At 41.9% G+C, this 18,808-nt stretch overlaps 1 protein-coding gene across 1 annotated transcript; it reads right to left on the reverse strand.

The window, feature by feature from the left end:
- Positions 1–334: 334 nt before the first annotated feature.
- On the reverse strand, positions 335–18,806 carry dcst1 (DC-STAMP domain containing 1; the record flags this gene model as incomplete). Its single annotated transcript, XM_083679484.1, has 15 exons — positions 335–574; positions 1,655–1,765; positions 10,399–10,541; positions 11,789–11,905; positions 12,073–12,199; positions 12,572–12,667; positions 12,978–13,077; positions 13,653–13,807; positions 14,044–14,165; positions 14,535–14,678; positions 15,118–15,289; positions 17,215–17,354; positions 17,786–17,914; positions 18,285–18,410; positions 18,782–18,806. The coding sequence occupies 15 exons, from the start codon at positions 18,804–18,806 to the stop codon at positions 335–337; spliced, it is 1,947 nt and encodes a 648-aa protein (XP_083535610.1).
- Positions 18,807–18,808: the final 2 nt, after the last annotated feature.

Genomic DNA, 18,808 nt, shown 5'->3' on the forward strand with positions numbered 1-18,808 from the left:
TCATTTCTAATTGGTGAAACGAATATATACATAAATTCCATCAAATAAAATCTGAGAATCTCTACTTTAACATAGTTGAAAGGAGTATAGAGCCAAAAGAAGAAAACATGCTTCACTGTCCCATGACTTACGCAGGGCACTGTAAATAGTATGATAGTATCAGCAGCAGATTGATTGAAGAAAGATAAACAAAAAACAGTATAAATGCAAATGTTAGTGTTTAATGGGCAATGGTATATTATTAAGTTGAAAAGTGTGTGTGTGTGTGTGTGTGTGTGTGTGTGTGTGTGTGTGTGAGTGAGTGTGTGTGTGTGTGTGTGTTGATTAGGGTGATCTAGCTGACATAGTAAACTTCTGTGTCAGAATAGCTTTCCTCTGGGTCACAAATGCTGTCCGGGGCACATACATAACAGAGTCTACCCTGGTCCCGCCAACACTGGGGGCAGTAGGGAGCCCTGCACCCTGGCGCAGTGCACTGCACCCCCCTGTCGCCTCTCAGCCTCTCCCCACACACACAGCACCACCGGAGGCTGAGGCCCAGTCTCTCCAGCCGGAGCAAGAAACCAGAGAACACCTGTGAGAGAGAGAGAGAGAGCAATACAAGAGAGGGAAATGGAGGAAGAGGTATGGAAGGAAGGTGTGGGGAGAAAAAGATGGAGAAGTTTAGAGAGAGAGAGAAAGACAAAGACAAAACGGGAGAAAGGACATGCAAGATTAAATAGAGAGACATTGAATTAAGGACAGAGGAGAAAAAGAGAGGATTAAGATGAAAAAAGGTGAGAGAGAGAGGAATAAGAGGCAGCTAGGACAATTATAGTAAAAGAACAATACTAACCTCAATTTGGGTTACGGGGAATGAAATGAGATAAGCATTCATGATGTCAGGAAAGAGAGTAAATTCAACAGTTTGTAAACACAGTGGAAGGGCTCCGTAACAGGAGAGAGAGGGAGTGTCACAAAGAGTTTTGTTTGTTTTGGTTTGTCTTAGAATGACTTTTCCGGGAACGGTCACTATCATGAGACTGAGTTCATTCAAGGTTCATCCCATCATAAATGAGGAAGAAGAAGGGTTTAAATTACATGAAAATACAAATCTCTTGAAGATAACATTTTCTGTTGAAGGAGAGAAGAGATTTGGTCAATGGGGTCGCACACTTCAGGCAGTTATTGCATGCAAAGGACTGTCGACCAAATAAACATGAGTACTTTATTTACACATTATATGATTTGTTCCAATACTTTTGGAGCCCTGAAATAAAGGGAGTATGTTTAAAAAAGTTGTACTTTCTAAATGGTGAACCCAATCTGAAAGAAAAACATGAGAATCTCTACTTTGACCCCATATTAACTGTTTGATTTCAAATCCAGTATAGAGCTAAAAGAAGACAAAATGCTTCCTCTTTCCAAGAGCAAAAGATGTTTGGAAAGTGTGCATCCAGAAATGTGTAAAAGGCATATTGGAAATGAGAATGGTCCCCATGGAGAAGAGTAAGCGAGGGCAGAAGTGCAGGGACAAACTTTTGTAACAAAAAATAGAAGTGTAGGATTTTGCAGTCTGTGGGGAAATCTCAAGCAATCATGATTGGCATTGTTTGAAGTTGTAGATGGATATGAACTCCAGCTAAATTCTAATGCCATTGCACAAGGTACACACCGTTTTGGGAGCTTTTCCTTGCTGCCTGAGTCGGCTCCGCTGTCTGTTGGCATACGAGATGTGTCTCTGGATCTGCAGGTTGTAGAGGAACAGAGCACGCTTCTTCTCACGCTGACACCACCATACCAGAGGGATGACAAAAGCACACATATGACGTGTGTGTGTGTGTGTGTGTGTCAGAGACAGTAAGAGTGAAGAGAGGGAGTAAGGGGATTTAGATTTACAGATTGATTTAATAAAAAAAACTGACTGAATGACAATCAAATAGGTGAAGCCACACAGAGAGAGAGTTACAAGCAGACCGAGATACAGACAAAGAGATGGCCCACTTTTCCCCCCTCACGTTTCAGAATGAGCCATTTCAAAATGCATGACAATGGGAACCCCTGTATGTCCTGTATAACCACGGGTGAATTTATGAAGGTGATTCTACAGCGCTGGATAGGATTTAACTGCCCCCTAGTCAGCTGGAACCTGTGCTCTGCATATTTTTACAGTGTAGCAGAGCTCTATCCATGCTGAATTTGCAGGAACTTAATGTTGCTTGATCTGCAAATCTAATCCCCTTTAGAAAGCATAAGGAATGAGAGGCCTAATAACTGTAATGACACTTCAGCTGATTCAGTGCTAACTGAAACAGAGGGTAATCCCTCTCTCTCTTTCCCCCCCATGTAACACTCTCTCTTTCTATACATACCTCCCCTCTATTTTGTTTTTCTTACTTCCCTCTATTATGTTTGTCTCTGTCCTCCTAACCCTTTTCCCCCTTTCTCTACATCTATGTTTGACGTATTTCTTCATAGCCCCCACTCTCTTTACCCTCTCTCTAATTCTTAGTTTCTCCATGGTGTATCTCTTCCAGGGGGGCAGCTTGGGGGAGAGTTTAAAGCCTTGAAAGATGGTGGCAAAACCATGGTACTGCAGTTTAAGGTGGATGCCAAAAAGCATATTCCCCCATTGAAACCCATGTCAAACTTTGTATTTCATCGAGCCAAAAAAGGCTATTTTTGACTACCTTTGGCATATTTCAGTTTACAATAGGTCCATAGAGAACAGCTTGACTTGCAACTCAACATCGCTTTTTTGAATCGTGCTTGGGACTTTTTTTTGTTGTTATTGCTAATTGTTCTTGGTAATGCTAATGTTTACTAATGCCTTCCCCAGACAACTTACCCTTACCTTAAGCACTGGAAGTAAATACTGCCTAACCTTAACCACTCCACGTAAGTACTGCCTAACCTTACCATGCGACATAAATACTGCCTAACCTTAACCAGTCAATGTATATACTGCCTAACCCAGGGGAGCAATCCTGCTGAGAGATTTTGAAGGCAGCTATACCATGTGGCCATGGGGAGAACTGCAGCTCCTGCCAAAAATCATGTTTCCCCATTGAAACCAATGTTAAACTTCGTACGCCATCTGGCAATAGTTTTGGACAGCGATTTTTGGTTTCTACAATTTGCTAATATTATATGTCTTCTCCCGTTTTTTGTTGTTGTTTTTTTTAACAAATTGAAGGCATGTCACAAGCATACACACACGTCCAAGGCATGTGTGTCTGTGAAAAAGTAAACCTGATGCAGGTCAGAAAAACACTGAAACGTGTCTTTAACTTTTAAACGCATCTCTATCTCTCTAATACAGCAACTGGATGTATTGGTGCGACATGGAATGATCTTCAGCGTAGACTGAGGTTGGAGCACTTGGTCCCACACACTTGTTTTAAGTCCTCGGTTAGGAACTAGCTCATAGAAATATGCTCTTGTTTTGATTCATTGTGTGTATGTGTGTATTTTAAATGCTATTGTGTTGTGTTTCATGGTGTTTGTATTGTAAACAGGGCACACCTGCAAAAGTCTCAGTGTGTCTCCCTGGTTAAATAAATAAATAAAATTGACTCTCAGTAATGTATCTTCAGTTTTTGACGTATCTTACAGCACCACACATGGTCGACAGTGGTATAGCTAGATAATATCTAGTGTTCTTTGTTTGTTATGCAGAAAGGAATATGTGCACACAGAACGTATTGTTTGGTCTGTTGAAACGATCCCCCAGGACATATTCATTTCGAGACTATGTTGGTATTATTATGTGTTGCACAATGGGTTGATCAAATCAAGCAGAAGCATTCCAGCTGTTGTGACAACCACTTTCACTTGCAAAATGTATGCATATGCCATAGACACGTTTTTCAATATTGAAAACATTGTAGACCAATGGAAGGACTCTGACAATAATGGATCATTCATGGTTGTTTTTGTCATCCTTATGCTGCTACACTCATGAAAAACTTAACTGGCTAGCTAGCTTTTATATGCCTGCCAGGTAGAAATGTGTTTACTGGGTTGCCATGCCAATCATATTAGACCAGAACTATCAACCAGCCTGCATCTCTAACTATGGTAATAGTTTTTATGAACTACTTCTATAGGCAGGGATAAACACATAATCAATAAACCCCATTAGCACCATGCTTGCTTGTTGTCAGAATTATTGCTTTCGGTGTAAACCTGTTGTATAAAAGCAATCACACACTCAAGGGTGTGCTATATCTAGGATATTAGCTGTGATGGATGACTATGACCACATCGCAGCCATTCTGCTATCCATGATATAACACACCCTTTTGTGTGTTATTGCTTAATTATAGACATACTGCTGCAATTGTGTTATTGTGTTACTATTGTATTGTGTCGTAATGTGATTTCTGAGAGGAGAGTAAGCATTTCACTGTACTTCTATACACTCCCCTGTATCCCAGACCACGTAATTTCTGAGAGGTTTTCTCCTCCCTATATAACTTCCACCACAAGGTCTGATCACAGACTGCCATGACTGGAGTTTGCGATTTACTGATGATATCACCACGCACAATTCAACCAGCGTGAACAAAATATTTCCATTGAACACCATGTTTACAAAGATTGTAGCGTTCAGAGACTACTTTTCCCAACCTCATGCACCACTGATAGGAACCCATTCATAATTCAGAGATGTGTATGTTTAGTTATCATGTCAGTCAGTTCTCTCTTCTCTTAAACACCTTTGCCCTCTACCCACTATATGAACAGTATTTAGGGCCTCAGCATGGACACTTAGAATACAGTCTCTCTCTCTCATACTGTCTTCCTTTCTCCCCTTCTTATTTCTTACTGTTTTACTGTCGTGGTCGCCCCCCCGTCCCCCCCCCCTTCCCAAGGCCTCAGCATAAACACGGCAAAAATACAATGTGTAATGCTATTAGAGTAAGCTCCTCTCAGCTCAGTGCTGCTTTACTCAACACGAGAGCCAGCGCATTTCTTATGGGATTGCGGGAGGACACATTCACTTTGTGTGTACACACTGCTAGCCTTTTGAGCACAATGACATATAGCTCACTGTACACACTGGTGTGCATGTACAATTCCATTAGTTTACGGTGCAGCATAAGACATGCTTACGTTCCGATGTATGTTTACGAACAAACTGCATTTTAGAACACAAGAAATTCCAAGAATGTGATTTAGGTGTTAATTGCTCCCAATTAGGCAACATGGGGTTTAATTAAATTAGGAGAAATCAGACCCAAACAAGAATGTGCACAACTGGCCCCAATGAGGCAGCTTAACTGTCGAATTTCACACAAACAGAGCATAATAACAAAGGCCAAGGCATTATTTTCAACAATGGTTTGTTTTATTCCCATCTATTCTCTGCAGTCGACCCAGTAGCTGCTCTAATTTCCACCAGGATACCAGTAAACCATCTGTGAGAGCGACAGGGAAATCCAGCCTTTGTGATTTCCAAATCTACAGTAAATAACAGTATAAGGAGTGCTATGTTTGTTTTGATGGGGGTCAACAGACAGGACCTTGGCTGTTTGCTCCAACCTTCCTGTGCCAACTCCACAGAGGATAAAAAGGCAGACAAATAACAAATGTTGCTGCTTCTGGAGAGGCTGGCTATTATAAATGTTACATGGCTGCGAGCACTTCCAACGTATCCATCTGCACACTGTTTAGATGCTACTACAGTTAAAAGCACACTTCACCAATGTTTTACCTCAAAATTGTTGTCCAGATCACCTTACGAACGTGTGGGCATGTGAAAACAGCTTCCAAATGCATTCTGTAGATCAAAAGCTAGGTATCGCTAGAGGATTTTACACTGAGTGACATATTTGAGGGTAATCACATGGCTTTTGAAAACTACAAGGGGCTTCAGGGATGAGTGAGTTTATCATTTAAATTGAGCACAGTGCTAGTGCATACATCTATAACTTGTGTTTACTAACATGCATCTTAGTTTAGGCACGCCTCCGTCGCTGGCTGGGAGGCGCAGAGCACTAACCAGGCAGTACACATGGATTGGATTGATGTTGTCACTATATCTAAACTATGAGAAATTTCTTAGGCACTTACATTGCCTAGATGTAACATGGGTATCTTTTTCTCAGAGGACCTCCGTCGGTAATACATCAGGAAAAGTGTGTCTTAAAACTATCTCCAGTCACTTCTTTGCCGACCATCAACGATACACTGACAAATACACTCACCGGCCACTTTATTAGGTACAACTTGCTAGTACTGGGTTGGACCCCCTTGTGCCTTCAGAACTGCCTTAATTCTTTGTGGTATAGATTCAACAAGGTGCTAGAAACATTCCTCAGAGATTTTGGTCCATATTGACATGATAGCATCATGCAGTTGCTGCAGATTTGTCGGCTGCACATCCATGATGCGAATCTCCCGTTCCACCACATCCCAAAGGTGCTCTATTGGATTGAGACCTGGTGACTGTGGAGGCCATTGGAGTACAGTGAACTCATTGTCATGTTCAAGAAACCAGTTTGAGATGATTTGAGCTTTGTGACATGGCGCGTTATCCTGCTGGAAGTAGCCATCAGAAGATGGGTACACTATGGTCATAAAGGGATGGACATGGTCAGCAACAATACTCAGGTAGGCTGTGGCGTTTAAACGATGCTCAATTGGTACTAAGGGGCCCAAAGTGTGCCAAGAAAATATCCCCCACACCATTACACCACCACCACCAGCCTGAACCGTTGATACAAGGCAGGATGGATCCATGCTTTCATGTTGTTTACGCCAAATTCTGACCCTACCATCTGAATGTCACAGCAAAAATCGAGACTCATCAGACCAGGCAATGTTTTTCCAATCTTCTATTGTCCAATTTTGGTGAGACCGTGCGAATTGTAGCCCGTATTGTAGCCCGTAGCGAAAGTTGTGGTCTTCTGCTGCTGTAGCCCATCTGCTTGTGCGTTCAGAGATGGTCTTCTGCATACCTTGGTTGTAACGTGTAAGTGGTTATTTGAGTTACTGTTGCCTTTCTATCATCTCAAACCAGTCTGGCCATTCTCCTCTGACCTCTGGCATCAACAAGGCATTTTCGCCCAGAGAACTGCCACTCACTGGATATTTTCTCTTTTTCTGACCATTCTCTGTGAACCCTAGAGATGGTTGTGCGTGAAAATCCCAGTAGATCAGCAGTTTCTGAAATACTCAGATCAGCCCGCCACATTCAAAGTCACTTAAATCACCTTTCTTCCCCATTCTGATGCTTGGTTTGAACTTCAGCAGGTCGTCTTGACCATGTCTACATGACTAAATGCATTGAGTTGCTGCCATGTGATTGGCTGATTAGATATTTGCGCTAACGAGCAGTTGAACAGCTGTACCTAATAAAGTGGCCGGTGAGTGTATATGCCAGCTCCTGTTGTTTTGAGTGCCACGGCCCATCACATCCCAACTCCATTACACCTTCACATTTCAAATCATCTTCTGAATATACTCACACTCTTGAAAGCCATCATGTTAACATGTTGAATTTGTCGATTATATTATGATTTTAATATATGAATGACAGCAGAGCACGGTTACCGCGACAGTGGTAGTGAGTCTATTTGCCTTTTTCACAAGTTTTTTGGGGGTATTACACCTCAGCAAAACAACCACCAGGGGTCATATTTGGTCATTTCTACATTTAGATTTCATTTATTGCAGAGGAGAGCAAGAGTGTCTGCATTTATCATTTTTGTTTTTCGTGATTGGAACCTTTCTGTTTTTGGGGTTGGTATTGTGGTTTACTGATGACATCTCGGCCAGGCAGTTAAACCATCGTTCCTCAGGAACACGCAAGAGCGAGACCTAACCCCTGGAGTCCCGTTGGATTCAAACTGAATCAAACCTCTACAGCAGTTGCAAAATAATGCACTCCAGCCCGTGGAGACATTCAGGTGGCCAAATGCACATAGGAACAAAGTCATGTAAAATATAGCCTATCGCATGAAATACATTTTTAATAGGTAATTGTCCTGTTTAATTCTTGGATTATAATAACAAATAGTGCAATTGTGCGTCAATGGCCACTCAATGATTACAAACGCATTACAATACATTGATTATTTTAAACTGCAAAGAAAAGCCTACAATAAATCATTACCAAGAAACTCACGTTATTTCTGTTGAAAATCGGGGAGGGGACTATGATTCGGTCTCTGACCGCTCATATGTCACACGCTTTTTCTCCGACACCACTGGGACAATTTTTTATTAAACTCAGGTGAATGATGGGTCTTTCCATACAGATGGGACATTTACAAAATTACACTGATTGCCCAATTTTTACAAAACTATGGTGAAAGATTCCACATAGATTGTTTAGGAGTTTGAGGTCATGCTGAGTCATCATTAAAAATGTCATAATAGGGTGCAAAATGGAGAGCTAGGAGTGTAGCCTAACGCAGCAGGCATATAGCCTTACAAATTGGGGAATAATATTTTGAGAAATCAACGCGAAGCTGTAAGAAGCAAGAAGCAAGACTGCTAAACTGCTAAAATAAGCACTACAGGTTCAGGTGACTTGTCTGGCTAGGAATACAGCTGTATAAGTGTAGCCTAATGCAGTATAGGCCTAAAGCCTAATGAGTTTGGGAATAATATTTTATGAGTGAAGTCTGTTATGCAGCATCATTTAATACCGACACATGGCCTATTTCAATAGGGAAACCAGAGTTGTGTAACCTAGGTTTATAGCCAGTCGCATTTGTAACCAAATAATTTGGCTGTGAAAATATAAAAAAATATGCAACATTTTGGCTACAGTAAAATCAATGTTTGCATGTCAATCTTCTTTGAACTAATGGAATTTTACTGTTCTAGTTGAGTGTCTGGATTGTACTCAGCATTCGAATTGTATCTCTAAAAGACTGTCTAGTGGCTAGATAAATTGTCAAGCTTTTGTTTGTTAATGAGAAATGATTTGAGCTTGTTGTAAGCGGTGCTCAAGCAAGGATACAAAGGAGAACTGTCCAAGAACTGTCCAAGGCTACAGCAATGATCTGACACCTATATGAAAGTTATTCATTTGTAGCCAAGCCAGTCATGTATGATACATGATATGACGGACAGTGGCGAAAAAGAACAGTCAAATACAGACAGCAGGCAACTACAAATGACTTGTTGGATACGGGCAGTAAAACAGTGAAAATATAATTTGTTGCCAGAGCGAAAAATGTATGACACAAACTGTGCTCTTTTTCCTTTGTGAGCGCATTGTGTCCATATAGCCAACTGCCGAAATGTGCTGAATCAACTGAGAAACATTATATCACTATGAGTTAATTAATATGCAATTTCACGGACACACTGCCACATATATTCCATGTCTGATACCATTTTATGAAATATCCATGAAGACATGCTTTGTTAATCTAAATTAAGGTTTATCCAAGGACATCATTTTGAATGTAATTTTAAAAAATATATACCAAGCAATTAGTTTCAATATGGCTGAAGACATCATCATCAACTTTTGTCAGTTCATCTACCAAATCTGATTTTCTATCAGTTTTCCACGCTGATCACACAATATCTGCGCGTGCCCTGGCTGGCGTAGGTGCTACCATATGACGTCAGCACTTTATAGAAGTAAAAGAAATGCTTCTATTGTCCGATCTGGGCTTCACAAAAAAATGATGATGACCATGGCATGAATTTGTATGTTTTAAATTAATTGTAGAACATGAACGTCATGCTGGAATCTACCTCATTTGGCCAGGAACAATATGACTGCCACTGGAATTACAGTGGGAATTGTTTGGGTAGAACTAAAAGTGAGAACTACAACGGTACCACAAGTGGCCACTACCTATTGATCCCCTGGGCAGTAAGGCACAAGATAGTCGATGCTTGCTTGTCTTTCAAATGTTTACTTCCAATATGTTTCTGATGATGATCAAAACTATTGCAACGTAACAAAATAGACACACAAGATAAGAACTAAAATATCATTGATCACTCTCGTGTTGGAACCATAATGATGACAATATTCATTTTCATTCTTTGGTCTGAGAGGTGCTGTATCTATAGAAAGGAGATTGATCACGCAAATTCAAACAAATGTGTGATTTAGTGTGACTAATAGATCTGCTTTACCATCGTAACATCAAGCACATAAAAAGTTACGCTACAGTGAGCTTCAAGGCACTCAAGTTTGAGGATTAAACTTTTACTTGGCATTTAGATGGCATTATAATGAAATTATTTACAGCATGATTAATAACACCATGAAATATGAAAGGAAAGACAAGTATAGTTGTATGTCACAGTATATTGGTAAATATGTGAAGGCAATACAAGGATGTAAGAAGCATTTGAAATACCCTGTGTGTGTGTGTGTGTGTGTGTGTGGGGGGGGGGGGGGTTGTGGGACTGAGGTGGGAGGGTGGCTAGTCTCACCTGGGGGAAGTAGAAAGCTGTGATGACCCGGCGCAGGCGGTTGCTGTACACCTGCAGGCAGCACATGAGCGCCAACATCAGGAGGGGCACGGTACTCCACAGGTAGTCCTCTGTGGTGAGGGCCCTTGGCTGAGGCAAACAGTCTGAGAGAGAAAGAGAGAGAGAGAGAGAGAACCAGCGGTTGAATGAAAGGCAGATATTTTAAGGTAGACTCTCAACCTGAGATAACCGGGCGACTACCCACAGAGAAAACTAGCCGAATTGAAGACAATTCACTCGCCAGTCTTTATGTCACACGGCTCTCACGTTGCATTACCTAGATTGTGAACATACAGAATCTACAAGTGAATTGTCTTGCTTGGGTGAAGCTGAAACATATCATTGAAACATATCATTCAACTTCCAGTGGTATATGGTCATATTCCTGAGTCTACCTTTAAGAGAAAAAAAAACGATCCAATCTAATGGACATCATGTTACTATGAAATTTGTCATGCAGTATTCCTGGATCCATATCAGGTAGGCTGGCATGCACACACCTATATCAACAATGCCTCTCATGGCCTGCTGTCACGCTGCCCTCCCCATTCCAAAACACTCACATCCTTTACCTGCTTTAAATGATGCTGTCAAAGAAAGCAAGATTGATAATGAATCCAATAATCCCTACATGGGCTGCAAACTCTAGTTCTGAAAACTCAAATTCCTACACACGACAGCACGAAATATAGGACCAAAGAAATGTTTTGCGGGACTACTGGATAAAATGCTTGATAGCGCTTCTATTTTGGAAACAAACCTTTTCTGTATTCTTAGAATGACATGACATCTTTGGAGGGTTGTCCTGTCTGCTTGCCCACTTTGTGACAACGTCATTGTAAACATGTTTAGGCCATAAAATATACAAAGGAATCACATCCAATGATCTCTGACCATCCGTGGATGGGGGGCTGCTAGCGATGCAATGTTTGCTGAGCCTTGATTGATAGATGGTTGAAATATTTGTCAGTATACACTATATCTCTTCCCTGGAGACAAACACATGATAGTCGAACAGGCAGAAAAGCACCAGCACACAAATCAAACAGACAATCTCTGAACGCTGAGCGAAATAAAAAGAGAAAAAATATGACGGTCTTGAGCTAGGGGGTGGCGATCAATCAATCAATCAATTACAACTATGTGTATACCCTTTTTACAAAGAAACTGCTTAACAATATAAACAATAGCCTGACTGTAGCCTCCCAAAATGCATGTCAGAGAAAAACTTCCCAGTTGGGAAAAAATGTTGGCGAGGAAAAAATCCCTGATATGAAAAAACCTTGATAGACACCAGGCTCAGACAGGAGGGACGCTACTGGGGACATGGGACAGGAGAGAAGCCACCTACGCTTGTTACTAGACTGCATGTCCACATTAGATGAGGTGTTGAAGGCACCGATGGTCTTCCGTAAGAGCCTGGCCATCATGGACTCTCCACCCACGTTGATATCTATGTGGTGACTGCCTGAAGAACACAGTAACATCATTACAGTAATACCATGGTGTTTCAGTGTATAGGTAACATAAATGAATACACTGCTCTAATGCATACAATCATGTAATTCATATCATAATTCACAGCAATGTAGTGTGTGTGTGTGTGTGTGTGTGTGTGTGTATGTGTGGACTTACTGGTGTGGGAGAACTCTGTGTAGGTGTGTCTGCGGATGATGTCAAAGATGTGGTAAAGGACCGTGTCTACGGCCAGGAGCACACTCACAAACACGGCCAGAGAGAGAACCTGCAGCAGGCCCACTGTCTGTGGATCAACAGTTTTAGATGACCTCATTTCACTGCAGCTGATCTACAAACCTAATTTATTTTAACCTTATTTAACTTTTTGAGGAATTTCTGAAAACAAATGATAATTGTATATGAAGAATTCAAAAAGGGGGTTAAAGAAAAAATGTGCTGTGGCTGACACCCATTTGTTGTGTGAAATAACTTTAGCTCACTAAGATATTAGCAATATGGTAATAGCTCCACCAACCCATGTATTTGGTGGGTTAGTTGTAGTTTGTACCATTGCTCTTAGTTGGACCCTATCTGGTCTCTGAGGGTGAGTTAAGGACAGAGGGAAAGGAGGACAGAGTGAGTTATTGGATTGGACCCAGAGAAGAGAGGAACTCACCACTAGTTTGAGCTCACTGGGATGTATGAAGGGGCTCCAGGGGTTAATGAAAAGGGCCCGCTCAGCTTTCTTCAAAGGTAAGAGGTAACGTTTGCCCTGAAATTGAGTACATTTCCAACTTATACATCAGCATTGAATGCTAAGAAAGTCCATACACTACATCACAGGATATATACAGAATAATGACTAGTTAACTATCTGGTAAACTTAGTTAACCTTGGGGTAAAACAGTCCACGTTTACCATTAATTACCCACCGGTCCGACTCACTGTTGGGTTTGACAGGCCTTGCTTGGTGGAGTTGTTACCAGTTTGGGGTTTGACGAGCCTTGCATGGTGGAATTGTTACCAGTTTGGGTTTTACTGGTCTTGCATGGTGGAATTGTTACCAGTTGTGCAATACTTACTGCTCTCTTTCTCCGCGCGTCAATCTGCCTGAAGTAGGTGGTGATGTAAATGTTGTCAAAGCGAATGTCTTTGGTGTACTGTCTCGCATATCCAAATGCACTTCACAGGTAGAGAGGGAGGGAGAGAGGGAGGGAGGAGAGCCATAAACAATGATCAATTCCATACTTCATGGAAATAAACCACTTTTCACGGTACTACAACACGTCTTCCCCAGGACTCTAGTCCTCGAGGATGGCAGTACGCTGACTTTCAAGTTTTACTTTCAATCACAAACGGCTTTAGTTGTGTAAAACCTGTGTGTGTGCAGCCAATTTCTGACATCAATTCAACAGGTGAAAAAAAAAAAGCACAATGCCGCCCCTCATGAGGACCAGAATTATGCTTCCTTGTATTAGGCTGTATTAGCATTAAAAACTTGGTTTACTTCAGGCAAATGTTCATACAGGACTGATTCTAAATCATTATCATGGAAAGGTAGAGTGATATGACATTAACACTTAACAGTGGGGTGACTACTAGCAGACAGCAAGCGTAAAGCAAGACCATTCACTGGCCAGCCAAGCATGTGCACCTTTGAAATCTCTAGTGTTCTGAAGTCATCCCATTTCCTATGGTAACGTAATATTGCTGAGTCTACCTATATTTAACGTCTGATTGACTGATTTGAGGCTTACGAGGTGAAGATGGTGATGAAGGTGCAGGAGAGGAGGAGCTGGAGGAGCTCCAGCAGCTGTTCCAGGAACAGCTGGGTGTCTTCAAAGGCTTTCCTCAGGCCCTCTGTGAATTCCTCCTGTAGGACCGTCATGCCAAACACAGACTGCTGCTCTGACTTTTACACAAACAAAACAGAGGACAGGGGAGAGACACAGGATGTAGAACATATGAAAATAACACACCACACAAACGTATTGTATCCACTGATCTATATACCCACATGATTGTATCCAGTAAAATATATCATATGACAAGAGAACTGAACCTAAATATATTATGAGCCCTGATATAAACGACTTTGTGAATAATGAAAGGTCATTTAAGGGACATGGTATTGGGATGGTAAAGTACCTGCAGGACCACGTGAGTGCTGAACTCTCTAGCCAATGTGTCAATGGAGAAGTTGAGCTTGTCAAAGGTTTGGCCAAAGTTGCCCTCCACTGGAATCTCCTCTCTACACCAAGGGGTCATGACTGACAGGAGAAGCAGTCACTCACAGCAGTCAATCCTAGCCTTTCATACTGCATGCTAATTATTTACAGTCTTTCCAAATGTCATTGCAGTCATTTGCATAGATCATTTCCCAAAGTCATCAGATAAGTCCCTTGTGAACTGACTAGCAACCCAGATAGAGCATGAAAATTTGACATTGCAGAAAAATGTAATGTCAGATACATCAATACATACAAGATAGTCAATTCATATCGGCTTCACATTTAATACATCATAAAATAACTAGCCTTAAACTTTTAAACTTAAAAAAAAACACATTTAAAAGAAAATGCTAACGCATAGTGGTCATTTAACCTTTCAGGTATAGTACTTTGCATGTCCTCCCCTACCTCTCATGACATCACAGAGAAAGTGGAAGCGCATGGACACACACAGGATGTGGTTGATGACCGGGGCTTTCACTGCATCCATGCACTCCTGCCATTTGACCTGGAACCACTGGCGACAGCGCTCTACCCCCCGCTCCACCACGTCTGCAGGAGAACACAGCCTAAGAACACTAACCCTAACCCTAATACAGCCCATTTCACCAACCACACTTTACACTGTCACCTTAATGCTGTGGTTAGCAATATAGACCTGAGGTATAACATTTTTGTGATTGGGATTGAGGTATTTTAAAGTACTGTAAGGGGTATAATAATGATAATAGCATGTGATTGAATCGATCTCCAGCCTTCTCTGCATGGAAAGAAAACATGTAAACGCGACTGAGGTGGTCATTGGTCATAATGACATCACTCAAAAAAAAAAAAAAAAAAGAAAAGCTTATCTGGGCATCCTCAGGTAATTCCAAACAAAACTAAACAATCATTTGAGACTTGGCGAAAAGTGGTACGTACAATACACTTAGATCCATGATCATTATCAACTGCTGAATGTGTTTGACTGAACACTCTAAATGACACTCACAGTCACATCGCATCATCGTCTTCGCCGCAAACACTTCCTGGGTGCTGTTGTTCGTGGCCACCTGTTGCTGTTCTAAAGCATCATATCCATACTGCCCCAAGACTTCATCCCTGATGCTCTGAAACCTCCGGCTCACATTCTTCGCCTCCTCCTGGATCTCTCCATTGGCATCCTAACAAAGCAACATAAAGGAATAGCTGAGGCACCAAATGGGAAGGTACAGTAGATAATCTGAAACAGAAGTGGCCATCTTGATATTCCTGAGGCGTGCTTGATTTCACACTTTTCAGGACTATTCTACTCGTTCCATTGTACCAGGCAAACTAAATCAAGTTAGTATTTGACTCACCAATATGAAATCTAGATCTGATACAAAGCTGCTATTGTAACCTACACTCACCGGCCACTTTATTAGGTACACCTTGCTAGTACCGGGTTGGACCCCCTTTTGCCTTCAGAACTGCCTTAATTCTGGAATTCTTAGTGCTGGAAACATTCCTCAGAGATTTTGGTCCATATTGACATGATAGCATCACACAGTTGCTGCAGATTTGTCGGCTGCACATCCATGATGCGAATCTCTCGTTCCACCACATCCCAAAGGTGCTCTATTGGATTGAGACCTGGTGACTGTGGAGGCCATTGGAGTACAGTGAACTCATTGTCATGTTCAAGAAACCAGTTTGAGATGATTTGAGCTTTGTGACATGGCGCGTTATCCTGCTGGAAGTAGCCATCAAAAGATGGGTACACTGTGGTCATAAAGGGATGGACATGGTCAGCAACAATACTCAGGTAGGCTGTGGCGTTTAAACGATGCTCAATTGGTACTAAGGGGCCCAAAGTGTGCCAAGAAAATATCCCCCACACCATTACACCACCACCACCAGCCTGAACCGTTGATATAAGGCAGGATGGATCCATGCTTTCATGTTGTTTATGCCAAATTCTGACCCTACCATCTGAATGTCGCAGCAGAAATCAAGACTCATCAGACCAGGCAACGTCTTCCCAATCTTCTATTATCCAATTTTGGTGAGCCCTTGTGAATTGTAGCCTCAGTTTCCTGTTCTTAGCTGACAGGAGTGGCACCCGGTGTGGTCTTCTGCTGCTGTAGCCCATCTGCTTCAAGGTTCAACCTGTTGTGTGTTCAGAGACCTTGGTCTTCTGCATACTTTGGTTGTAATGAGTGGTTATTTTAGTTATTTTTGCCTTTCTATCATCTCGAACCAGTCTGCCCATTCTCCTCTGACCTCTGGCATCAACAAGGCATTTTCGCCCAGAGAACTGCCGCTAACTGGATATTTTCTCTTTTTCGGACCATTCTCTGTAAACCCTAGAGATGGTTGTTCGTGAAAATCCCAGTAGATCAGCAGTTTCTGAAATACTCAGACCAGCCCGTCTGGCACCAACAACCATGCCACGTTCAAAGTCACTTAAATCACCTTTCTTCCCTATTCTGATGCCCGGTTTGAACTTCAGCAGGTCGCCTTGACCATGTTTACATGCCTAAATGCATTGAGTTGCTGCCATGTGATTGGCTGATTAGATATTTGCGTAACGAGCAGTTGAACAGGTGTACCTAATAAAGTGGCCGGTGAGTGTAGTTGAGATGGTAAAACTCACTCCTCAAGTTCAAATAGCCCCACGCGCGCTGTCGAATTGCTAGCTTTTACATTTACGGCATTTAGCAGATGCCTTTATCCAAAGCGACTTACAACAAATGCATTTGTTTGTGTAAGTAAGTGAGTGAATCATCAGTCATCATAAGATAAAGTAATCAATGCTCGAACCAGGGGCCATAGGCAATTACAACGCTAGAAGAAGGAGAAATTACTTCTTTTTTTTCTTTTCTTTTAGCTTTTCGATAGCGTAGCTGGTTTACATTGGGTATTTGAGGAGACAGTCACGTGTCAGGTGGTCGCAAATTTGAGACTCGGTCGGAGCAAGTCGAATTGCGGGGCTACAACTTGACGTCTGTTTCACTATGTTTTATCAAAGTGGGATGTCATTTCGGATGAGTCATGCAGCTTGAATGAAAGAAATCAAATCGAGTCCAGTCCAGTCCATTTCTATGATCTCACACTGCCCACCTACCACAACGTCCTGCACCACCTGCATGAAGGGGTCGATCAGCACACTCCACATCACCTTGCTGTGTTTGATCTGCAGCTCAATGTTACAGCCTATAGACAAGGCCACATCCTGAACGTTACGATGAATGTTGGAGATCGGGCCTGACAGGATGAGAACACACATGCGGCGCACGCACACACACACACACACGTGCACATACACACGCATGCACAAAAACGATGCAAGAATGAGTGCAGCTGCTTAAAAAGGTACAGTATGCGAGGCAGTGATGATCATATAGGGTTGCTGGTTTCGACCATAGCTAAGTCATACTGCTGGTATGAATCTCAACTGGTGGCACTCATGACCAACTGTGAATATCATCATTGAGTGAAAAATAGACATCAGACATGGGTCAAAAACTTGTGTTTAAAGTGTGTTTGATTTTTGGGGATAAATATATTGGTTCCATTATAGTAGGCAAATTAAATCGAGCACAGTCCAAGTATTCAGATTACGTATTTGATCCAGATTAGGTCATTTTCTCTTCAGAATCAGTCTACCATAGGAAGGGAGGGTCTTTCCACTTTACCCCTGTAGAGGCCGTAGAGGACAAAAAGCATGATGTATGCCCTGCCGCGAGAACCGAGCATGCTGGGAAACATCAGGAAGACGGAACAGCGGAAGTAGGAGGACCACACCCCACCCAGGATACATACAGCTGCAGAATACACATATGGAGCTTTCGACACATCACCCAGGACACATATAGCTGCATCATACACACATAGTGCCTTCAACACACAGCACATTTCCATACGGTATGTTTTCTTGCACTCCAAAGCTGAATGAATAGGCTAATCAATTCAAACTATGCTCAACTGCTACATAATTTTTACTCACCAACAAAAGCATATCCCGCAACCAGCCTATGTTCAATGGTCATTGGGATGTTGTGAAGGAGACCTTGGAATAACCCTAAGAAATGTATGGCCAAAGCATGATGAGGGACAGTAGATGTAATTGTCAAAGGGCCAACAAAGAAATCTCAGGTCAATAACTGAACATTGCAACTTGCTAGTCAACCTCACCTGCACCAGTCAGTGCACCAAACGCTGCCCCCAGGAACAACCTAGCGACCGAGCTGTCGTGTTGCTGACTGAACAGGAACCTGTGAGCAACGTCAGGCAGGATCCTCTCACTGATGCGTTCTAAGGCTGTGGGGAATAAAACGCAACATATTAATGTATATACAGCAACAGATGTCAAGTCATTGAGATAGTATCATTAATTGGAATCTACACACTGGAATGCGATGCTTTGTGTCTTTTGAGACGTCCACGATGAGCCATTGTCACCACCGTTGCCATTACGCTTCATTTGTTCATTTGACTTTTATTGTCTACATCCTTAGAACACAAGTTAGAATTTGGAAGAACTCCATTATGAGGTCATAATGACACCATTTGAGTTCTAAGGCTTCCTAAAACAATTTGCTCAAAAAAAGTAGAGGCCTGCACAAATAAAATGTTTCATTACTGTGCAATCAATTTGAAAACCACAATTGCCAAATTAAGAAAATAATTACTTATGACAAAATAGAAGACAAGCATTT

This window comes from Argentina silus, assembly GCF_951799395.1.
Source record: "Argentina silus genome assembly, chromosome: 10".
NCBI lineage: Eukaryota > Metazoa > Chordata > Actinopteri > Argentiniformes > Argentinidae > Argentina > Argentina silus.